Raw genomic sequence first — 25,280 nt, forward strand, 5'->3', positions numbered from 1 at the left:
CCAGCTTAGTGTCATCAGCAAACTTGCTGATAGTACACTCAATTCCCTCATCTAAATCATTGATGAATATATTAAATAATACTGGTCCCAGTACTGGCCCTTGAGGCACTCCACTGGTTACAGGCCTCCAACTAGACTCCGCCCCATAGACTACAACTCTCTGGCTTCTCTCCTTAGCCAGTTCACAGTCCACCTCACTACCTGATCATCCAGACCACACTTCCTCAATTCAGCTGTGAGGATGCTGTGGGAGACTGTGTCAAATGCTTTCAAGTCTTACAAGGAACAGAAGGAATGGTACAGAAATGAGAGATTATTAAGCTGGCTTTGATGTCAAGAGAAGCCACACTGGACCATGTTCTTCTGCTACAGCAGAAAGATGAGTGAATACAAAAGTTAACCCATCACAGCTTCACCTCAGCAGCCTGAGGAATCAACAGGAAGTGCACAAGGACAGGCAGCAGCCTTCTGGAGTTGGGACTCTACCACACAGCTCTCCAGGGAAGGCCACGTCAGATCATTTCATGCGGCCTGCACTGTGAAACCACTGCAGTGTGGTGGCTGCCATCTGCACCAGCATGAGATATGTCTGCTTAGTTAGTGGAAGGTGCAGGTGGTAAATCTGAGGAGTTGCCACTGCACTTTTACACAAGACAACCTTCAGTAAGAGATACGGAATATAATCCTATAGGATTATATTTACAGAGAAAAAAAAACCTTGAATAATACTGAACTGAAACATACAAATAATTTGAACTAGAGATGTTAGTTGCAGTTATAAGCAATTAAAGCTACAGTGCAGAGTGACATTTTAGGATAAGCTTAAGTAGTTTGTTAACTTGAAGGTATCTTGCATGAAAAACTTGGGATGGGAGTGAAGACAAATAGCAGCTAAACTTTCGAATCCTATAATAAATGAAGACCTTGAACACAAAACAGCACAAAACACAGCTCACTGAAGTAGACTTGGTCAACTCGTACCACAAGCCGCTTTTTAAAGTTCTAGAAAACACCTCTGCAGTTTAATCACAGATCAATATACTTACCATTTGGGTACACACACAGGAGAGCTGGCATCGATTAGAATATGTCAGTATCCTTTACAAATACTATTGCAAAATTTATAAACTTAGCAGCCTTCGAAAGTAATAAAGCAAAAAATAGATTACACCAATTGCATACGTACATGAGCTGCTTGGCCGATAGTGAGCCCCTGGGTACCGCCTGCCCATAGTGCCAGTCAGCACATTACCGCACACTGTCAGCTGCTCCCAAAGCACAGATCGAAACGCTTAACTGGGGGAGAAGGGAAAAAAAAGTGAAGATTTAGTACAACAGCTGTATTTTTTTCATTAAAATGCTAATGACCCCTACAAATTTCAAGATAACTACATCTATAAATTATTCATAGTCATGTTGTCAGAGGAGATTAACAGTTGTGCTATACATACAGCATAAATTTATTATTAGTGGTTGGCCTCCATTAATAAGCTCACATAAATTTGAACGCACAAAGGAGTCTCAGGTCATACATTAGTTTTTTTGGCCCATGACACAGACAGAAAAACAAACACTTCAAGAAAGAGTTTGCTTTTGGTTTTAAATACAGTTGTAGGCAATAGGTGAGATTTAATAACGTCTTAAATTTTAAGACGCAACCACTAAGCAAGAAGTTTACGAATAATTTGCTACAGAAGCAAAACTTAACCCTGCTACATAACATTGATCAATTTGAACCTGTTCCTAAAAACCAAAGCATCTTTACACGAATACAGACTATTTATTAGTGTATCAGTTTTCTTGTAGCAGAAGTATCAAAACCCCAAGCAAACAAGAAAAGCATGGCACATCTTATGGTCAGTTTGGAATAACAAATCACAAATCCAAACTCTTAACTGAACTAGTACTGAACCTGTCAAAAAACTAGCATAAAATCTTGTAGTCTAAAAAAAAGTTCTTGTCTTCAGTGTAAGGTGTTTTGTGCTAAAATACAGCTTCCAGCTGATTTTCAGCTTTAACCTTTTGGGGAATAGCCTTCACGTGCCCAGATGTCTTCCAATATGCACGGCATGTCAAGCACACCAGTTATAAAAATACATTTCCTTTTATTTCATTCTTTCCCTGGCTGAAAGGGCCAAACCAGCAACAAATTCTGAAGAGTGCTTTTGCTAATTCATTAAGGATTTTTATTGTCTCTGGCTGTAGCTACAAGCACAAGCTTGTTCTATCCAAGAAATAGAGAGAGATATTAAGAGAGAGATGAAATAGAACTGCACTAAAACCTGGACGATTTCCACAGATCTTCAGATACATCAGGTCCCCAAGGGAGCAGAACATCAGCTAACTCCTGAATTAGAGAAGCTTTTTATATATATTGGCATCCATGCAGTTCTCCAGTGAGCTGGTCTGGGAGCCACACAGTTGAAAACTCCACATACAGATGTATTTTCAGCCAGATTAGGCTCCTGAACTGGTTTATGGTGGTTATCTAGAATCAGTAGCTAGTGAGAGCAAATGGACCATGGCAGCCCATGCTTAAAATTACTTAAAACACATAACACAACACTATTACAGCCTCTGTGTACTACTGCTGAAATATATACCTACAAGGCTGCATATCTGAGAGTGCAAAAACCAGGTAAAGATCTCCATCATTTCCCAAATCAGTGCTCACAAAGCATGTCCTCTTCAGCTCTTCTCAATGGAGAAAGTTCAATGAATCAATGAGATGGTACTCTCTTGCAATAAAATGGAGAACTCTGACTTTACGGTGAAAAGTGAGTGGTGACAGTATACTACCCAAACAGACAGTAGACAGTATAATACCCAAACAAAAAAAACTGAAATCCTTTTGGCCTCTTTGCCATAGGACAGATGTTTTCAAACTTCTGTGGTGGCCTACTGATTCAACACATTAATGTTGTGCAAGGAAAAAAAGTTGCAGATGGGTGCTTCTGCTCTCCTCATCTATAGAATTTTAAACCCCAACCAAGCAAGCAAAACAAAAAAACACTACCACCACCACCACCAACATATTTATTAGTAGAAAAAATAATGCCTCTCCTCACCCCTGTAGGTAGGTTAGGGCCTGGCGGCCGGAAGATATCACGCTGTACGGAAAGATAGGGCCCCCTGTTTAATAGCCAATAGTATGTAGCTTGTGATGTAAGCAGACAGAAGTGACCACCACCAACAACATATTTATTAGTAGAAAAAATAATGCCTCTCCTCACCCCAAATTCATAAACATTCTTACTCCCCTCAAATATATATGCAACAAGTTCATAACTCATAGCAGAATACAACAGAAAGTCCTTAGCTGTGCAAGGTTAAAATACTGAGGGGAAACAAAACTTGCAAGCAGATGACAGTATTGAGAATTCCTTTCCCTAGCTAATGAAAGAACTTGATCAGTACAACTGAAGCTGCAAGATTATTAATTTCTCATAAATGCATTGTTGACTTTCTAGAAGGTGCACAATTTTCTAAAGCGGTAACACTAAATCATATGAAATGTCTCCATTTGAGACACCTTATTCCTTTCCTACCTAGCACCACAGCATTAGAGGAGGCCTTCTGCCCCATCCCATAATTAAAAAACCTAACACCTATAAATTGAAAATCTCAATTCCCACAATTACACTCCTGAACAGCTGAATTAAATTAGCCAGTTCTCCTAAAGAAGTGTGTCCACCATAGGAATAAACCACTCTTTGGAAAGGCCCAGTGGGACCTTTTTGAATACCACATTTTAAAACTCCAGAAATCTCAGCAGAAAGGACAAGATATATTCTCATTACAGCAAATGTTTCATCAGGTACTGTATAAAAGGGGAACTGCAAAGATTTACAACCTGCATTAAAGCCAAGTATCAAAAGTCAATTTAGAAGCAAGTGTCACACAGTAAGTGAACTTAAACTGAACCAATATTGATACTGGGCTGTATGTACCAGCAGGGACATACCCAGATCAAGATAAACAAAGATTCTGCTTGGGTTTGTTTCTTTTTTTCTCTTTATTACCAAAAACCATCTTTGAACTAAGACCAGAACAGCCAACACAACCTGCCTTTAAAACACATCCACTCACTCAGATGACTCTCAAAGAGACTCCCGAGTTTCAGCAAGCTCAAGGAACTCCCACAGAAATGTAAGTGACCTCATCAGTGTCGAAATACCATAGCTAAAACATTTGAAGATGAGCATTTATTTTTCATATACACCTATGGGAAGAGTAACAAATGGAAGGAGGCATCAAACATGCCTTTTGAAAGATTCAAATACAATGTATGTACAGATTTTGGTTTTGAATGTACACAACTCAGACATCCACAACTGTACATAACTCTGAGTGAAGCCTGGATGTACACAATATGTCAGATGAGGTCTTCTTAGTATCTGTATTCTCACATTAGTTTTGTAATACATGTGTTTTATAACAGCTTTCTGGGACTGTTGATTATTATTCTACTGCCAGATTATTTAAAAAATGTTTTACAGTGATTTTTACATCTTTATAGTTAAATTATAAATCACATACACACAAATGCACATATCTTTATGGTTTCTCTTCAAGAAATGCTTTGATTTGGCTCAGCCTGAAGATTTCTTTTTTGACAATTCTTCACGATCTTTCCCGAGTTGTTTCAGATGACAAGCCCCACACTGCAAGCAATTACAAAGATGGAAACAAAACCTGAGCACTATCACTGCATACCTGCTACCCAGGGGAACACCTGAAAGCACTATCCACCTCACCTCATGCAAAGCCTTTTCTAAGAGCTGTGGTGATAGAGCTACCAGCTACTCACCATCACACACAATGAGGGCATAAATCATCTTGCAGAGAGGCCTGCCATGACTTTAAGCTGAGGCTGTCAGCTCCCTAACCCATCTTCCTCACAGAGCTTCTTTTCTTGCAGCTCCTTTACAATTCTGTTTTTATAACTGCTATGCAAGAGTTTCCTTTTGCTTGTGTTCATCTTTTGACACTACGGAGAAAAAAAAACAAACTAAGTTCTGGTGCCTTTTTTCTTTTTTAAATGAGAGGGTCAAACTAAGAGTCATGCCCATAAGGCAGGTGCACAGAATCAAGTTGGCTTGAACTAATTCCACTGTCTTTTGTTTGAAGACAAACAAAAGATAATGATAGCCCAACCCCCATACTTCTAATGGACATTAAACCTTTTTTTGGTTTTACCCACATTTATTTGTTCATGCATGCTCCTGCTTATGAAGGTATTAAATGGCCAGCCAACTCCTTGACCTTCCCCAGGTCTCTATAAGCAAAGTTTGCTTATACACATATTTGCTTATACACATATGTCTGTGTTCAAACACAATGTAAGTACACTCAAACTGCCTTCTACAATCTCACACAATAGACTGCCAGCAGCCTTACCCTCACATGCCTAAGAAAAAGGATATGAAAAAAGGAGATGACTGCAAATTACCTACAGGTCATCCAAGTGTGACTGACTACATCATTCCACTTGCAAGTAGCAGACATAGAGAGCAGGGAAAGAAAAAACGATATTGCATTACCTTTCTCAGGGGACAACTCAAGAAATTACATCCCAGTACTCTCTGCGTGATATTCTGACAAACAACACAATCCCACTTTCAAAGTCTTGCTCTGAATACCAGGAAACAGCCTTGCTAGGGAATGAGTAAGAGGAATACCTTGCATTGTTTCAAAACCACACAGGGGCCACAGGTTCTATACAAAATAGTCCCACTACAGCAAAAGGTTCAGACACTGAAAGAGGCTGATTATCATTTTGAGACCAGAAAGTGTATTTGTATATACACAGATTTTGCACACACCTGTGTGTATTTGCATACATAATGCAAATATGCTTTCCATAGTCAAATGCTGCTCACTTTCCCTGCATTCAAAGCAGCCACTCCAAGCATCAATGTAGGACAACATGAGCAAAACACCATTTAAACCAGCAGAATGCACAGCCAGGCCATTAGGAATTTGTGCTGCTGATTTCTAGAGGCACATACAGAGACAGCACATTCATTTTCTGTGCTGGGAACAACTATCCGATGCAGATCTCTCAAGCAAAACTGCCTACTGGAGAAAGCGTAATGCTGTCTACTAGCCAAGTATCTTCTATCGTTGCGAGTGTGACCTTTTTTGAGGTCATCAATGCTTCATATCCATTACTTTTTACCTAGTAAGTACCACTTTGTTAAAAAAGGTATTGTCATTTCAGGGATGGGTTTTTATTTTTTTTTCCTTTTTAAAAGTCTGCTGTTACCAAAGAGACCTATCCATGTTTCCAGTGTTGTCTGGGAGCACTCACACCCAGGTCATGCTTTCCTACCACTTGTCTCTACTGAGAGACAAGGAGCCGCCCTGTTTATCAAAGGACTGGCTCCCTGTCATCCCCATTTGCTGGTATGGGATAGTCTTCTGAGAACTGGAAAAGCAAATACAACCCCAAGGCCAGGAGATGTCCTGCCTGCACTTCCACCCATGGCGAGTCCTGCTGCACTCACCATGGGCTCACCACACTTGGACCTGTCTGGGATGCAGCGATGCTGAACACACTCGCAGACCTGGAAAGTCCTGTCTTGCCCTGAAAGGCTGCTGACTCCGCCATTTCTCATTCCAGCAAATTCACAGTACTCAAATTCTTGTTTCTTGCAATCATTCTCACTTGCAGTTCTCTGTCCTGTATACTTTTAGGCTGCCTTCTCCCCTAACAAGTTCCTATTTGGATGCTTTCCCTCTTCTCCATTTCTGAGGATGGAGAATGCTTTCCCTTTTCTCCATTTCCTTCATAAGGGTTTGTCTTATTCTTGGTTGTCTTTTCCAGGTATTGTGTCACCTGCCTACTTAGTCGAGATTCCCTTACACTATATGGGGATGGATGCTACTATTTCCCCCTCTGCTCTGAGGAATAACACCAGTGTTAGCCACTTGGACAAAATTCCTAATTGGTCCCTAATTCATGGTTGAGGCTTTGACACAAAGTCCCTATCTCATTAAAAAAAATGCTTTCTTTCCCCCTAAAATTTAGCTTTTCAGTACTTCCACAGCCAGATCTTGTAGTGCAAGCTGAACTCAAGTCACCCATGGTCCCCTGACCCTAATCCCCTGCACAGACAATACGTACTCAGCAAAACACACCTGCTTTTTATATTTATTTATTCTACATTAAGTTACCTTAATGCAGACTTTGTTCAACCAATCAGTAAAAGAAAGCATTAGGACATTTTATGTAGATCTATACAGCACATGTATAGTTTAACACAAGGAAAAACACTGTAACAATGGCAGTTTGTTGTAAATCAAGATAACTCCACTGATTTTGGTGAAGCTATCTGGACTGGTATCAGCTAACCATCTCAATTTTACTTCCTCCTTGGGAGGGATTTGTTAAATTAGAAGTTGCAAACATACACACACACACAAAGTGAAGGCTGAGGAGGTCCCTACTGTCATGCTTTGAGCCTCTGGGGTTGCAGCGAGGTCAGGCTGTGTGCCAGAAGGGAAACATGGCAAGCCAAGGAGCTGTGCTGGAGTGCAAAGACATTACAGGACAAAAGCAATGAGTGCCAGGTAACTGAGATCTTCCTGTAAAGCCTCAGCCACGAAGGCAATACTGAAATTCGCAGTGATGCATTCTGAATCTCATTTACACCAAGATCAGTAAAAAGCATTTTTTAAAGCTGACTGCCAGATAACTGCAGTAATTCTAAATGAAAAGGTGCTTATTTCTCCTGAAGTTAGAGATGCCACTGTGCTTTTGTTTGCTGTGGGGAGCTTTTCAAGCGCAGCTAGATTTTCTGTTACAGCAAGCATTTAGTCACTACTCCCCACTTTCCCCCACCTTGTATCTTGTGGGAGTAAATGCAATGTTGCTGCTCCTTGATGTTTGTACATCCAAGAATGGGTGAAAATACTGGAAACTGTGAAAAAAACAGAACTGAAAACTCTAGAGAAACATTATAAATTCTATGTTTGACAGCTCCGAAACTGGGATAAGCTACAGCTTCTCTCTCCAAACTGTTCGACAGAAAACCAAAACCAAACCCACCATCCTTCTTCATCTTGCCTGTATCTTCCATTAAATACTGAAAAGTAATTTAAGAAAATTACTTCATTTCATTATTTAAGACAAAAATTCCCAGTTTACCCATCTTGCCCAAATGCATCTGAATGATCTAATCTGCAGTCCCTGTGTTTTACCTTTCTGTGGCAGCAGTGAGCACAGCAGAACTCACCAACGGCCAGAAGACCAGGATTTCAAGCCAAACCTGTTTCTAATTCCCATGGTTACTAGAAAGCCCTCAAAAGACAAACTGAGCCTAAGATAAAGCTGAGCTCAGCTGGTTTCCAAAAAGGGACGACAGAAGAAGAGAATTGTAAAGCAACACAAAAAACCTGCATTTCTTTAAACAGTTCCTTCTGGAACTGTTTTTCCACCACCAGCAGACATCGTCTATGACTTTTCTTGTCGCTGTCCTAAGCAATCTCCACTCTTTCTGTCTTGAAAGCAAAATATCAAAACAAAACCACAACAATTCTGTTCATATCTTATTACTCATCAGTCCTGTTATCAGAATTTCCTATTTTTATTTAGCACAGGCAAATTATATTTCCAGTCTGCAACACAACAGTCACAGCATTAGCTGCTGCTCCTCAGGGACCTGGTGGCAGCAGATGCAGTAACAAATGTAGTGTGGGTTGTATTTTGAAACTTCAAAGTAGAGATTCTTCTAAAAAAAGAAGAATATGTATTTATTATATAAATGATTTATATAAATCTATAAAGCTTTACATATATATCTGTCCATTATATTTGAAAAATCATGGCAGTCAGGTGAAGTTCCCAATGACTGGAAAAAGGGAAATATAACCCCCATTTTCAAGAAGGGGAAAATGGATGACCCAGAGAATTACAGACCAGTCAGCCTCACCTCTGTGCCTGGCAAAATCTTGGAGCAGATTCTCCTGGAAGGCATGCTAAGGCACATGAAAATCAACAAGGTGCTTGGTGACAGCCAGCATGGCTTCACTAAGGGGAAATCCTGCCTGACCAATTTGGTGGCCTTCTATAGAACCATAGAACTATGGAACCCCTTCTATGGGGCTACGGAACTGATGGACAGGGGTAGAGCAGTTGATGTCATCTACCTGGACTTGTGCAAAGTTCGACACGGTCCCACACGACATCCTTGTCTCTAAACTGGAGAGACATCAGTTTGATGGATGGACCACTCGGTGGATAAAGAACTGGCTGGTTGGCTGCATGCAAAGAGTTGTGGTCAATGGCTTAATGTCTGGCTGGAGACCAGTAATGAGTGGTGTCCCTCAGGGATCGGTGTTGGGACCGGTCTTGCTCAACATCTTCGTCGCTGACATGGACAGTGGGATTGAGTGCGCCCTCACCAAGTTTGCCGATGACACCGAGCTGTGTGGTTCACTTGATACCCTGGAGGGAAGGAATGCCATCCAGAGGGACCTCGACATGCTTGTGAGGTGGGCTGATGCCAACCACATGAAGTTTAACCATGCCAAGTGCAAGGTCCTACACCTGGGCCAGAGCAATCCCAGGCACAGCTACAGGTTGGGCAGAGAAGAGATTCAGAGCAGCCCTGTGGAGAAGGACTTGGGGTCGATGAGAAAATGAACATGAGCCAGCTTCAGTGTGCGCTTGCAGTCCAGAAAACCAACCGTATCCTGGGCTGCATCAAAAGGAGCGTGACCAGCAGGTCAAAGGAGGTGATCCTGCCCCTCTGCTCTTGTGAGGCCTCACTTGGAGTACTGTGTGCAGTCCTGGTGTCCTCAACATAAAACGGACATGGAGCACCTCCCATATGAAGACAGGCTGAGAAAGTTAGGGCTGTTCAGCCTGGAGAAGAGAAGGCTGCATGGAGACCTCATAGCAGTTTTCCAGTATCTGAAGGGGGCCTATAGGGATGCTGGGGAGGGACTCTTCCTTAAGGACTATAGTGAAAGGACAAGGGGTAACGGGTTAGAACTTAAACAGGGCAAGTTTAGATTGGATACAAGGAAGAAATTCTTTACTGTAAGGGTGGTGAGGCACTGGAATGGGTTGCCCAGAGAAGTTGTGAATGCTCCATCCCTGGTGGTGTTCAAGGCCAGGGTGGACAGAGCCTTGGGTGACACGGTTTAGTGTGAGGTGTCCCTGCCCATGGCAGGGAGGTTGAAACTAGATGATCTTAAGGTCCTTTCCGACCCTAACTACTCTATGATTCCATGATTCTATGATTCTATATATATTTGTGTGTAACTGCTTTCTGACCACTGGACAACCAGCTAAATATGATTCACAATTCACAGCAGAGGAACAAGACTGAAGTAAACTGCTACTTTAACAAAATGTTGTTTTACCTGTGGCAATGGAAGGCTGTTAAGACGCTTACACAGGCTTCCCCCATGCTTGATTGCAATCTCAAACATAATACAGACTTCAGCAGCCCAGACAAGCCCAAGCATCTCCAAGTATTTTTCAGAGACTGGAATACCAAGAAGACTTAGGGAACGGACAATTATCAAAGCTATTGTACAGGAGCTTTGATGCACTGAGTGACGCACAACATGTTCACCTCAGAGGAGTTAACTTGAGAGAACACTAAGAAAGGTCCAAGGAAAAGGTTCCTTTTGACACAGTAAGAGAAAGTAAAATACAAACTAACTGAAAGAATGGAAAACACTGGGTGAGAAATTAAATTTCAATTAACACTACCATTACTGACCTTGTCACAAAAGGCGTTAATGAAACCTGCTGGATGCTCTGCTACAGGGAGAAAGATGGAATCACCAAAAGGAAAGCTGGATGTTGAGAAGAGAATAATAGAAATGTAACAAAGTAGCACAGAGCACAAGGGCATTCATTCAGGGAATCACTAAGAAATTCTGCTGTCAGTATTGGGCTTGATGCAAATGTTTGGATGTGACAAAAGAAAGTGACCCAGCACAGCAGCAGACCTGCTCTGTGCTTCCAGTGTGATGCATGCAAATACGTTCTCTGGTTACAGCCTTTCCTGCAGAGCTGGGAAAACACTGATACATCTTGCCCAGACCTCATCTGAAACAGCCTAGTAGCATCTGGTCCCTCATACACCAGGGATTAATGGAAAACACAGGAAATTGGAAGATAATCAAGGCACCGGGCTTCTGCCTTATACAAGAATATTAAGAGTTTGGCTTACAGCAAAATGAAGGCTGAGAGAAGCAACTTTAAAGTATACTGTTGGCACAAGAAACGAGTGCATGTAAGGTAGTCTTTGCTAAATTTAGGCTCAAAATCAGAATGTAACTAACATCAAAGAAAAGCAGTTCAAGAATGGCCTTCCAAAAGGGTATAAAATCATCTAACAAAATCAAAGTTATGAATTGTGTTAATATGCTGGGGATAAATGCATGAATAAGAGCTGCTGTTCTTCAAATGTGACTTTTTTCTTTAATTAAAAAGAGAATCAACAGTTTTTCTGTGGAATTCACCGAGAAGTCAATGAGAATCTAAACTACCATCTCCTGACAAAAATCCATCAGGGTTACAAAATTGTATCACTAATGAATAACAAGAATATCCAGAGTACAAAATATTCCTTAATAAATACATCAATCAATCACAAAGAAAAAAAAAAAACAAACAAAAACCAAAAACCAAACACCAAACACCTAAGATAGGGAGTATCAAGTTTCAAAGGATAAGATCCTTTCATCTAATAGGATTTGGAAGAAACTTTGTGAACAGATTTTTCACTCTGCCTTCTGCAGAATTTCTTGGCCTTCTTGCTCCTCTGAAGCAATCAAGCCCAAGAATAACTGAAAGCAGATGAACTATTTCTGAGGTATGATTCAGGATTTTAATTACTACTATTCTTTTTTCTTCTTTAAAAAGCCCCTTTTTCTAGGTGCAGTTACCAAGCACAGCTGAATGTCTCAATTTGCCATAAACTGGACAGTTACAGCTCTAGAAACATAAGCAGCATATTTCTTTTGCTGCTGAAGGAAGGACTAGAGTCTTAGATGTAGGAAGCAAGCAACTCATTTACATTTCTGGCAAGAAAACAATTCAGCCCACTGGGTTTTGTTTTGTTTTTTTAACCCACAGGGATATGAAGGAAAAATACATTGAAAGTCATGAGCAACTCCATAGACAACAATGCTGTAGCATCCAAACAGAGCACACAAAAGAAACCTCTCCTTTTGTCCTGGGTTCATCAGTAGCAGTCATTTTTCTCCTTCTTAGTAGCTGGTGCATTGCTGTGGTTTTGACTTTCAGCCTGGGAACAGCGCTGGTAACACCGATCTCTTTAGTTGCTGCTCAGTAATGTTTACCCTGACCAAGGACTTTCTGAGCCTCATGCTCTGCCAGGGAGGAGGGGAAGCCGGGAGGAAGCAGAGACAGGACACCTGACCCAAACTGACCAAAGAGGTATTCCATACCACAGCACTTCATGCCCAGTATATAAACTGGGGGCAGTTACCCAGAAGGCCTAGATCACTGCTCGGGTTGGGCTGGGTATTGGTCGGCGGGTGGTGAGCGGTTGTATTCCCTTTCCTTGTTATTTCCTTTACCATTATTATTATTGGTGGTAGCAGTAGTGATTTGCGTTATACCTTTTTTACCAGACTGTTCTTGTGTCAACCCACAGGAGTTACATTCTTTTGATTCTCCTCCCCATCCCCACCCTTCATCTGAATACAGTTTTATATTAGTGTTAGTCACTAAAATCATGTGCATAAATAACAGAAGAGTATTTTTGAGACAGGCTCTTACTGAAGCTTTGATTCTCTCCTCAAAGCTAATAATGAATAACATTAATAGCTAATAATGAATAACCTCCTTCCCTCTTCATTCACAACCCAAACTGTATTGACTGTCGCTGCAATAGAGCATAAATTGTTCCTTAAAGCTGATGTGCCACGTGTCATGTTTTTCTGCAACAGTGTAGTGGAAAGGATTCTCAGCATCCAAAAAGAAAAACTTAACTGAGTCACAAGTTAAGGTACAGTTCATTATCTGCAGTTATCACAGAGGAGTTTCACCTTTCTTGATGGAAGAACTTATTCTTAGGAAGACCTAATTCTTGTAATAATTAAACATCTGTCATGTGTCTGATGCTTCCTAATCCTGACTGAGCCAGGAATAACCATGTCAAATACTGCAGCGCTCCATTTAAAAAGAATGTTATTTAACATTTTCTAAAATACTGTTAATTTCTACCTCATGGTACCACTTCCCAATATTTGACAAACAAGATGAGTCTGGGGACAATAAACTATCAGCTCAAGATAAACAACCAGACAAGATTCAATTATTTCTTTTCAGGTCTTCCCTCTCCACAACAATCTCCCCCACAGCAAGAGCTATATCCTTGGTTTGCAAGAACAATTGCTATCAATATAGCAAGAAATGTAATTATTTTTGAAAGTAGGATATACTAAGGTAGTAAAACAGGCTGAACCATACCACACACTACCCAGCACTATATCTGCTGCTGCTGTTACCAGCAGCAAAAGGTACTGACGAATGATGACAACACTGGGAGCAGAAGCATAGGTTATTCCATTCACCTACTGCAATTTAAGAAGTTCCTCCAGGGTTTCCTTCACAACCTATTAATATTATTAACCAAATCAGGCACCAGAGAATTAGTCTGATTTTGTGAATAACATCTTCCACAAACAAGCTGCTATTCTCTCCAGGCCTAAGTGATGATAACACAGCAGAAACTTTCTGACAGCTTCTATCAGGGCCTGCAACACACTACTGGAGAGCTACCATGGAGATACTGCAACCATATTTGCCAAGCAACAAGCACTATAGATATCTCATGACTTCAGCACCAAAACAGGCTGAATTAGTAAACCAGAATGGGACTCATCAAACTCCTACAGGCTCTCTACAAAGTATCACAGAATGTGTGTCTTTTGGGCCACATTTGGGCCTGAAATTCAGGTTCAACCAACCTTATTCCTTTGTAGCCAAAGTTTTAAATTACTCTTAAGAAACTGATTAACTAAAGAGCAGTCACCAATACCAATACATCCTGAGGTGACAGCAACCATGAATTTTCTACTAGGCTATGAAACAAATTGTTGATTCTGGTTCAACCCCTAACAGAGAACACACACAACAGAAATGACTGTCTTAGCAGAAATACCAGAACAGCTGTGAAAACTGAACTTTCTTGTTATTAGCAGTAGAGAAGCAGAGACCCCACTGGGGCATGGAGGAAGACGCTGATGTGACCTGAAGGATAACCTGAGCTATTGCTGTGTCCACACAGAGTTTGCTCTTGGCACGGACTTCCACTCTTAAAATGTATTCTGTAGACATGTTAAACATAAGTGTTAATCTGAAAAGTGAAATTTGAAAAAGAATTAGTCTATGCTACAGCATCTGTGAATGAAATGATGTGATGATCACCAGCTCCACTCGGAGCATGACTCTCATGCCTTGTCTGCAAGGCTTGCTAAAAGACTGTGAAAAACAGCGATAGGTACTTGAACCCCCACTGACTCCATTACCTCCAAAACCCAGAGTTATCACAAAATGAGTAACCTTTCCTTTCAACGTAAAAAGCTAGGACCTGGCAAGCTGTATCCTCCCTGAGCAGCTGCGGTGAGGAGTTTCAAGTGCACTAAACAATGACCTAAGCTTCAAAGTGGCCAGCCATTAAAATGCTGGTTAAAGATTAGCAGGGATGGTCTCACAAAGCTGCCTGCAAGACACCTACCTAACACCACAGCACTGGCTGCACCATGCCCTGGCAGAGTGCTTCCTGAGAGCCAGTCAAGCACCACATAGCAAGCAATTCACCCAAAGAACGCGTTGATGGACAGGCCTTTGGAGGAAGATATGGCAGCAAAGCAGAATGAGATTAACTAGGGCGACTGGTCCTATTAAGGTGAAGGACTTCAACCCAATAGCTTTTTCCCAAGGAAAACACTGGAATCTGACGTAAGGGAAATTCTGAGACTCATTCACTGATACATAAAATTACGCAGGACAGCAAGAGGACTTACAGGCTATTCCCAGTGAAAGGGAAAGGACCAAGAGGGAAGAAAAGAGAAAAAAAAAATAAGAAGAAAAGACATGCGAGTGACTTAGTATATGAAACAAATTAATAATTTCCATGACAACTCTATTCTTCTGTTTTAGCAGAATACTGCTTGGTTCCTATGTAAGAATTGAGGCTCTGTCAAGTAGGTACAGAAACCGAAAAAAACTTGGAAAGAAAAGTCGCATCACAAGCCCAGTCTCCTGTGTATTACAGACCACCAGATCTGCTTGATTAACATACACAAAAAGTATGAAGACAAAAACAAAAGCAAGCAAGACAAAGGCTTATGTAAGGGTTCAGGGTTGAAGAGCCATCTTAACTGCACTGGCTAAAACTAGTGTGTCTCACAGCTGCACACCAACATGATATTAGCTGTGGCTGGAGTCCAATCATTCTCTTTGCCCAAAGACTGCTTTAATAAGAAAGATCTCACCACACTGTAGCTTCATCTGGGAGCCAAGATGGAATGGGGACGGGAACCTAACCACAAAACCTCTGAAATTCCTCAGGATGTGAAGTCCTTTGTAAAGAAGGAATTCTCTAGGGAAAGTTATATGCAGCATGAAAGATCCTTTTTGAAATCAATGCCTCAGCTAGGTATCAGAATTTATATCCTCTCTGTATTTGAATTAACCATCCAAACAGGAAACTTACAGGATAAGAGTCTGCATCTATGCACCCCTCATGTAAAGCAAGAACTTGAAGCACGTATAAGATTTGCCTGGTGGCTATACAGCTGGGATACCTCTGAAAGCTCTGCCAGCTCACCTCCATCAATTAGGACTGTACAAAATAACACCCTTGTAAGGATCACATGAGCAAATATCCAGAAGAGTGCTGCTGTATTTCAAGAAGGCAGAAAAGCAATCCTGATAGGAAAACTTCCTGCATCTACCTAACAGTGCAGTTTCTCCATGGGGCTCTGCCAGTACAACGGTTTGTACAGCATAGGCAAGCCTACAGACATGCTTAGTTCACATCCCCAGTTAACAGTACTTTCTTCATGGACAGAAAATGCCAGACCTCTTACTATCTCATTTCTGAAGATGAGAAGCCCTGTGGCTTGCCAGTTACTGTGAACCTTAATTGCCAGTTACTGTGTGACCTTACGTGCCTGTAAGGTCAAATGAGAATGAAAGGAAGGAAAACCGTGGCACCAGAAACTGCTGGGGAGTATGCCACCAGATAATCCATACACACAGGTGGTCTCAGCTGGTACCACAAAGCAACCGCTGCTGTAGGCCTCCCTCCCACTCCGAGGCCCACAGAAAACCATGTGAACACACTGCAGGAGACTGCACTTCTGCTGCACAAAACACTGAAATCCAACACAGGTGTCTGAATTAACAGAGAGTATTACTGACACCACAGAGGAACAGCACTACTATGAAACACCCCTGTTGAGTACAGCCTTTTCTCATGTGAGGTGGCAGAGCAAGTTGCACAAATACTGCATGAATGGATAAACTAAGAACTGCTCTGGCTGGAGTGCTGGAAGATCTAGAGCACCTTTGTTAACAAGCATCACAATAAACAGTGTAAATATTACATAGAAATACAGGTACCTTGGACGTGGTCTCTCTGCTGGGAGAAATCTGAGACTTCAGTGTTTGAGATGTGGGACAAGAAAAGTGCAGAAAGAGCCCCACCAGCCCAGAGGATCCCCAAATATGGAGCAGGTTACTTATTCTCCCCAGCTCGTTGTTGGAAAGCCAGTACCAGAGCACCAAGTTCTGGAGTCCTGGACACCAGCACCCCCACAGATCACTGCAGAATTCAGGCAAGCTGCAAAACAAGAACAAATTGGGTATTAGAGTTTTTGTTTATGACAAGTCAGGGCGGGATTAATGAACACTATTGAGCTCTCAAAGGTACAAGTTACCAGAAGAAACCTACACAACTGCCCTCTGCAGCAGCAGGAGCCTGGGAATCAGACAAGCACAAGTGACTGAGTGACCCAAACAGCCACCTTTCAGTTTAAATCCTTAAAAATCATCTGCATTGAAAAACACCCATGCAGAGTAAGTGGAACAGAGGATCTATATACTGCAGTGCATGCATTTTCCCAAACAGGGCAGATGTTACAAGCTGCTGCTGGACTACAACAGCTTGGGCATGCAAGAGACACTGCAAAGCGTGCTTTATATTCTCCCTCTCTGCGCTGCATCACAGACCTGCAGTTCCCCATGCACAAGCACTGACTATCACAAAATTCATTTCAACAATAGAGATGGCCTCTAAGTTAGAAAAAAAACAGCAAAAAGTCCTCATTCAACAGTATGTTCATAACCTAATTCAGAAAATAAAGTGAAAAGCCATTTCAATTATGCTTGTGTTCAGTAGACATCAAGTACACAATTATTTTTATAGAGTCTGTATGCTGTATTACAGTCATTTCCCAACCCTTCCACCCCCAGTAAATGATTACATTAACACTATGGGGTTTGATACCAAAAAAATACATTGTGATCGTTGCCACACAGTGACAGAAGCGAGGTCATCTCCCCACCACTCCATCAGCGGCAGCAGATCTGTCAGTCAAATTATGTTCTAGGATTTGAGGTATTATTCAACTTTATATTTGTTCTCCCATCTGGAGAAAACAGATATACAAGACTGAAGATACAAATCTCATCTGCTGTAGAGCTTAAAGACATTATTTTTCCTTTATTAAAGCAAAAGCCAGGCTCAATCAAGCCAAATTACATTCCATTTTAAAGAGAGATATTTTTTTCCTGTCCTTGTTCTAACAGAAATCCAAGACCTATAAATCCTAGAAAGTACTGAGACAGAACAGATCATTTAAGAGAGCTAAAAATGTTCTTGTTAAAAATTGTATTTGTCATTTGGAAAATTGAAAATAGACCTTTCTATAAGCCAGATAAAAATAATTTTAAAATCTAAACCTTTTTGAAGAAATCAAGATATAATGGGTATAATATACTTGTTTTCATTTCACTAATGAAATAACACTTTTCAAAGGGGCAGGAAGAAAACAGAGCAATGCTCATTAAACTAATCAGCAAGCACATTTGTGTACTTTTGTATCAGACAACCAGATTCCAGTGCCCAAGATAGAGGGGAAAAAAAAAGGGGGGGGGGGGGGGGGGGGGGAGAAAGAAAACACGCATTGTGTTAACACCTTCATGCCAGTAGAGCCAAAAAACTAGCAATTTCTTTCTGTTTGAGATTCACAGGTTTTGCACAAACAAAACCTTTTAAGTTAAGTGTTGACATCCCGAAGTCCTCTCCAGCCTGGACATACAACCTAGCTTTTTCCAAATAATTTTAAGGGGTTTCTTCTCAAGATAAACAGACACATTCTTTCTGTAATTAGTCCTCTTCATCCTATATATGAAATCTAATTTGCTCCAAACCAAGCCCAGCATAACCACAACACAAACAGTACTTAATTCAATTCAAAAAAATATAAGCAAGTAGCTCAAAAATCATTTACGCCTGAAACAAGACAATTTTTTGATCCAAACTAAGATGGGGTAAGCTGCCAGTTCTCAGATCAGAGGAAAGCCTGAAATAAAAAACACAGGTCTCAAAGGTAGGAATATGACCAAGCTCTCCAACAAAACAGCACATTGCAAAACAAAGTTGCAGCAAGAGACATCTGACCTCTCACCAAAGGGATATTAACACTGATGACACACCCAACATTTTCTATTTCCCAGTTCAGAATCTGCCCTCCACCACAAGTGTCCTGCTGAACATGTTCACCTCTCCACCCACATTTTTACCATGTTGCTTGCCTTGAAAATTGGCAGACTTGAAAACAACTTGAGGATAGAGACAGGAATTTTTTTCTTCCTGTTTATGAATCTCAGTATTTCAAAGAAAAGATCAGCCAGCCAACAGTGCAGCAAGCTCAGCCTCCCAGAGCTATCCAAGCTAGAATAATTCATCTAGGACTTTATTAAAAGCAGTAAATTGGAAGGCAGATAGCATGCAGACACTGGCACTCTTCTTAGAGAATGAATTAGCAAATGTTTAACGCCCACAGATGACAAAGAAGGAACATACTGTTACAATTAACGAAATAAACAACTGGCCGGTTGAGGTAATACTAGGTGCAAGTTTCAGAAATTAAATAGTCCCTATTTCCTTCTTTTGCAAAGATAGGGCAATAGCTATATACACTTCAAGTGGGATTAGATATTGTTGGGTACTTGGATTTTCATGGGACACAAACCTGAGATCCAGGCCTCACGTAGCCTCAGAAACAAGTGATCACAAAACCTGATCTTGGGCACATCACAGAATTTCAGTTAGAACTCACAAAACCAAAACTCAGCAAGCACTGGCCAGCAAGGAGAAAAATTGGGAGTTATCACTCCTGTTGAGATGCTAGAACAAAACTTACTTCTGTAGATTTCTCAAAACAGAGACAGACATCTACCTGACAGAGACTCCCCACAGATTTGTAACATCAAAACTCAGACCAAAGTTACTTTCTTGAGGTTTAGCATGAATTCACCAAGATAGGAATTACTGCAGCTTTTTTCCTCCTGCTCCACTGCAGCCTGCGCTTGAGCCTGGTGGCTTCCTGACAAGAACTAAGAAGGCTGGCAGCTTTGATTGCTCTCCTTTCCAGCTTCTGGGCTTTTGGTAAGGAACTGTAAAGTTTAGTTTAAATATAAAAGAGGCAGGTTTCCAATTGCACAATTTCAACTGGAGTCATTCACTACCAAAATATGTTTTGTACTTCTGTAACTGTCTTTTCCTGAAGCACACACTACATAAATGGCGTGTTCCTCAGCAATGGCATTGCGGTTTTGTTCTCACCTTCAAATCAGAAAAAACCCTGCACCAGCAAGGTTCTCAGATGTTTCTGTTGACATGAACTGAGCTAGTCTCAATCTAAATCCACTTAATCTAAAAACTAACACCAAAACAACAAAACAGTCACCCACCCTTCCCTGTTCCCTGCTGGGCAACTGTTTCTTGATGGCCCCAGCAGAGAGCAGCCAGCCTGAGCTTGGAAGTGTCATGTCTCTCCAAGGAGACCAGTCTTTCCTACAAAAGCTTCTTTTGTGGGAAAATAAACCCACCTATTTACATTAGGGAATACAATTTTTTAGGATAATATCACTCTTGAGCACTACTCCTGTATCGTTTATAGTAATGGCTCTGTACTGCTAACAGCCTGCAAACCGGCCTGTGCTGGACAGGGTGAAAGGGTGTAAAATCAGTAACGTACAACCCAGCAGTGATATAGTTGCTTTGGGAAAATCAGCTAAAGATCTCCTAATTCTTGGGCTTTTAGAATGGAAGCACAGTTATGAAATAACATGAGACTGAGGATATTGTGTCTGTATAGAGATGAGTGAACTGTTTTCAGTACAAATGGTTGCATACAAATGGTTGGGGGTGTTGGTTGATGAGAAAATGAACATGAGCCGGCAGTGTGCGCTCGCAGCCCAGAAAGCCAACCGTATCCTGGGCTGCATCAAAAGGAAAGTGACCAGCAGGTCGAAGGAGGTGATCCTGCCCCTCTACTCTGCTCTTGTGAGACCTCACCTGGAGTATTGTGTGCAGTTCTGGTGTCCTCAACATCAAAAGGACATGGAACTGTTGGAACAAGTCCAGAGAAGGGCCACGAGGATGATCAGGGGACTGGAGCACCTCCTGTATGAAGACAGACTGAGGAGTTGGGGCTGTTAAGCCTGGAGAAGAGAAGGCTGTGTGGAGACCTCATAGCAGCCTTCCAGTATCTGAAGGGGGCCTATAGGGATGCTGGAGAGGGACTCTTCATTAGAGACTGTAGTGATAGGACAAGGGGTAACGGGTTAAAACTCAAACAGGGGAAGTTTAGGTTGGATATAAGGAGGAAATGCTTTCCTGTTAGGGTGGTGAGGCACTGGAATGGGTTGCCCAGGGAGGTTGTGAATGCTCCATCCCTGGCAGTGTTCAAGGCCAGGTTGGATGAGGCCTTGGGTGATATGATCTAGCGTAAGGTATCCCTGCCCACGGCAGGGGCATTGGAACTAGATGATCTTAAGGTCCTTTCCAACCCTAACAATTCTATGATTCCATGATTCTATATATATTTATGTCACCAGACTGGTTACTTGACCTTAAACTGTCTTTAAATAGGAATCACAGGATCCTACCTACCCCTTAATTAAAATTTCCACCTCTTTCTCCAATTTAGAAATAGAACAAAGAAGTAGTCCAGCATAACATCAATAATTAGTAAGTACACCATGGGCATCTGTTTTGGGGACAATTTCCTTCCTTCTAGAAACCACATTCCAGTTTCTAACTCCAGTCTATCAGACAGGACTGACTCCTCGTGAGCCTCATGCAACTGCCCAAGAACCGAGGCTGCTGGGGTTTGTTTCCAACAGGAGGAGACTAGGAAGAGCTGAGGTTTGCTCTCGGGTTTCTCGGGTATTTAATCTGGAAATAGTTTTTAAAAAACCACAAACCCACAACAAAACAAACAAACAAAAAAAGTCAAAAAAACAAACACAAACAGAAAGCCAACAACAAAAGATTAACAAATCTTGACAGACAACTTGACAGACACGGAGAACTCATAATATGATGGGTAAGAGAGTCATTAAAGATGGGGTGAAGGAGAAGGCTGCTGTCACCACCTCCAAAATTCTCTGACATTTTTAGCATCTACCTTTCCTTGTCTGCATCTCACTTTCCTTGATAGCAGTTTCCGCAACTCCAGAGAAGGAAACACCTTACACATTAATTCACTTACTGCCCTAGAGGGCCAGAAGGAAAACAGCATCACTTAGATAGTATTTTACCTTCACAAATCTTCAAAGGTCAGAAAGAAGCATTTCTTTCACAGTTAGTGGCTAAAACACTGAAATACACATGGCACTGTTTTATTTATGAATTCTGAGAAGCCCAACAAAACTGAAGAGATTTGGTTATCCATTATTTGCAGAAGGGGTCCCATTCTTCCCCTTTCAGGTTAAAAAGCATATTCTAGACACCTTTCTGAAAAGCGCAGAAGATGGGTCAGGTCCTCCTGGTCCAACAGGAAACATGAACATGGGTCTCCCTCCCCACAACACATGCTGACCACGGGGTTACTACAGAAGACACTGCAAGGAGGGAAAGCCACATTTCTGAATGATTCTGAATTCTGTTCCCTTCATTTTAATGATTCTTTTTTATTTAAAATGTCCAAAGTGGATATTTGAAGGCGGTTTCTGTTTCTCTTTAAAAAGTTTTACACAGAAGGTGCAGCTGGAACAGGGGTGGAGCAGAAGACATCAAAAACTTCCCTTTCATGCCAGTCTGGACCAAACACGTATTTTCATTTCAGCAAATCCTCCCCACCCTCACCTCCAAATCATTTATACAGACCTCCACATAACCAGTGACTGCTCCCAAAAATTAGGGTGTTACTTTGGTGCTCTGGCTGCATGACTTGCTGCTTTTCCCAAGTCTTACTGCTTGCTGACCTATGCTGCACAAATACCAAAGCAGAAGGAAGCAAAGCACTGGTTTGACACTGAAGCAGAATTCATCTCCAGCCTCTGAGAGGTTGACATCTACCCCTGCACAGCACTGGCTCCAGCTCACCTGGTCCTGTCAGATTGCGCATGCCAAAAACCTGCTTCTATTTGTGTTATACTTGTATAGTTATCCATAGATCATAATATCCTACTAGTAAAAGCTATTATGGAAATACCCTACCCTTACAGCCTGGGGGAACTGGTATTTTCACTGACAAGTAATTCAACTTCCTAAGGGTGAACCAGCCATTCAGGACAAGGAGCTGTTCCTGAAAGTCAGATGCTATTTTGGTGCTAGGTCTCAGCACACATCCAGCGTTCAAAAGCCAGTGGAAGAGGTAGAGAGCACACAGGCATCCTGAACACATCTCCCACGCACTGGGTGGCAGGCAGTTTGCACTGCACCGAGCATCCCCCAGCAGGACAACTAAGCTTTGTGTCCTCCCCTTTCACCCCTAAGCCCACCCCTTCTCTCCAGCTTTCAGCATCACTGCTATCATGACTCACAACAAGAGCCAGACAAGTAGCTGCTGCTGCTATTTTTCTCATCTGGGCTGAGGCTGACAGTTTCTGGGTTATTATACCAAAAGTACAGCACAACAAACGTAGGGGTACGTATCACTCAAAAGCAACTCTTCAAGCACAGGCTGGGTACCCCTGCAGCATGTTTTGCCCCCAGTGGATGGCAATAAAGCTACATTTTCTGTTTGCTCATCCCTCCTGACCCAAGCTTTGGAGCTTGCCAAAGCCCAGTACACGATTTGCTGTTAGCACTTGAGCAGCAAAACAAGTGTGCTGTGAAAACACTCAAGCAGCTATGATAAACAGAATTTTAAAAAAAATATTAGAAGTGGAAAGAAAGAAACTTGAATAATATTTGAAAACAAAGCAGCCTAGAATTGCTCTCAAAAAAAAAATGTTACACATAGCACAACGGGGTGCAACTCAGTTAGCTGAACATTCTTCCAAATATATGCCAAGAATAAAACTTACTTTCACAACAGGCATCAAATTTTAAGAAAGAAATTGAAAGCCAAGGAATTGAAAGCCTAGGAATTCATGCTGATACATGCAACAGAGCCCAACTATGAGGGCTGGAAGCAACTAAGATGCCCCCCCACAGGCTGTCTGAGAGAAACATTTCCAAATGATTCGACTTCTTAGCAGATATACCACACTGGAGACCAGGTTTTATCTGTCACTTAGAGAAAGACCCGTGGGTGATGAATATTCAGGTCACACACACCTTTTCCGCAGCAACCCACTGCACAACTATTCATGTGATAAACACCCACGTCACAGCAGAAGCCAGTGGCAATGAATAATACAGGAGATCCAGTCACTCTACCACATATCATACCCATGGGATATGGAGGCAGCATTCTAGCTGAAGCCAACCTTCCCCCTCCAGGGCACTAGCATATTCTCTCTCTACCTCCTGTTGTGCACTTACATTGACAGGTCAAACCCAGCAAAACGGGATGAGTCGCTGCAGAAGAAATAGGGACATAGAGAAATGCAATACACCCTCTCACAAGATGATGTTAAAATATTACATCATCTGCTCAGCTCAAGAGCCCCACAAACCAGAGACAGTTTTCCCAACAAGGTAGCTCTTTGTTCACATTTCCCAAGAGATGCACTTTCCCACCATTAAGACAATTTCACAAACCATTAGCTAAACCAGGATAAATTAAAATGGAGCCACACTCAGCCTTAGCTTGTAACCCTGCCGGAATGAAGATGGGTTATTAAAAGTGGAGAACTGAAGTGAAATTTGAATTTGCAAGTCAGCTTTTTTTTTCAAAAAATATTGTCACTCACCTGTGTTCAGAGCACAAACTCTCCCACTAACTGACTTCAGTTATTCATTCCTATTCTGAATACCATTATCACTACATAATTCTTCCTAACCCCTCCTAATATTCTCCAGTGCTTTTCAGCTTCTGCTGTACACAACAGGGTGCTCCATCTTAGGGAATCCTTGTCAGCCACCATGCCAGAGCAAGGCACAGAGATATGGCATCATGGGACAAGGCACTCAGCAAGGCCAGCTTGGCTTCTCTGGCACTCTCTGCCTTACAGCATCCTGTTCAGCCAATCACTCCACCAGCACCGCTGCCTTCACACAGCCTGCACACTAGCCTGGGCATCCATTTACGCTGCACATACATTATGCCATTAGAAGGGTGTCTTTGTCTCATGTCTGCATTGTTTCATACTATTTCTTTTACATTATTTTCATATATATCAAGAAAATCTATATAGGGGAATTTGTCCATCAGGAGACCCAACTGCATTCCTTAAAGCTCAGGCAGACTCTCAGACTGCACACTTAAAATGAGTGCACTAAAAAAAAAGGCAGAATAAAAAGCTCAAGTCTCTCTCCAGTTTTAGCCATAATCAATTTTAATGATGCTGCTACAAGACCTCATAATTCTGGCTTCAAAGCCAGCTAAAAGACAATGAAGAACATTTAACTTTGGCAATGGGTACTAACAGAAATCATACTGATTCTGTATACCAAGACAACGTATTCAAAACTTTTTGCACAGTAAGTGCTTAGCTGTAAAGAAGGGATCCTCTCCTCTACCTTACAAGCCTCTGTCATTAGGTGGAAACAAAGAAAGTTAAAATTACAGCCCATTTTTTCCCCACACTAAAAGATCATATCTAAGCCTATGAAAGGTCTGGAAGAGATCATTATACCCATGCTTAGTAG

General features: G+C 41.6%; 1 protein-coding gene across 10 annotated transcripts in view; it reads right to left on the reverse strand.

The window, feature by feature from the left end:
• Positions 1-25,280, reverse strand: part of APBB2 (amyloid beta precursor protein binding family B member 2) — a 199,298-nt gene that overhangs the window by 111,988 nt on the left and 62,030 nt on the right. For 5 of the 10 annotated variants that reach the window (XM_062642455.1, XM_062642454.1, XM_062642456.1 and 2 more), the window contains exons 2-3: positions 16,751-16,847; positions 1,187-1,296 (exon numbers count right to left, since the gene is read on the reverse strand). In XM_062642455.1, coding sequence (XP_062498439.1) covers positions 1,187-1,232 — 46 coding nt within the window. In that variant the 5' untranslated portion in view covers positions 1,233-1,296; positions 16,751-16,847. Of the gene's footprint in view, positions 1-1,186; positions 1,297-16,750; positions 16,848-25,280 lie in introns of those variants that run through there. The other 5 variants (XM_062642464.1, XM_062642459.1, XM_062642463.1 and 2 more) reach the window with 1 other exon arrangement.

This window comes from Pezoporus occidentalis, unplaced genomic scaffold (genome assembly GCF_034315485.1).
Source record: "Pezoporus occidentalis ecotype Australia unplaced genomic scaffold, CSIRO_AGI_Poc_V1 ctg71, whole genome shotgun sequence".
NCBI lineage: Eukaryota > Metazoa > Chordata > Aves > Psittaciformes > Psittacidae > Pezoporus > Pezoporus occidentalis.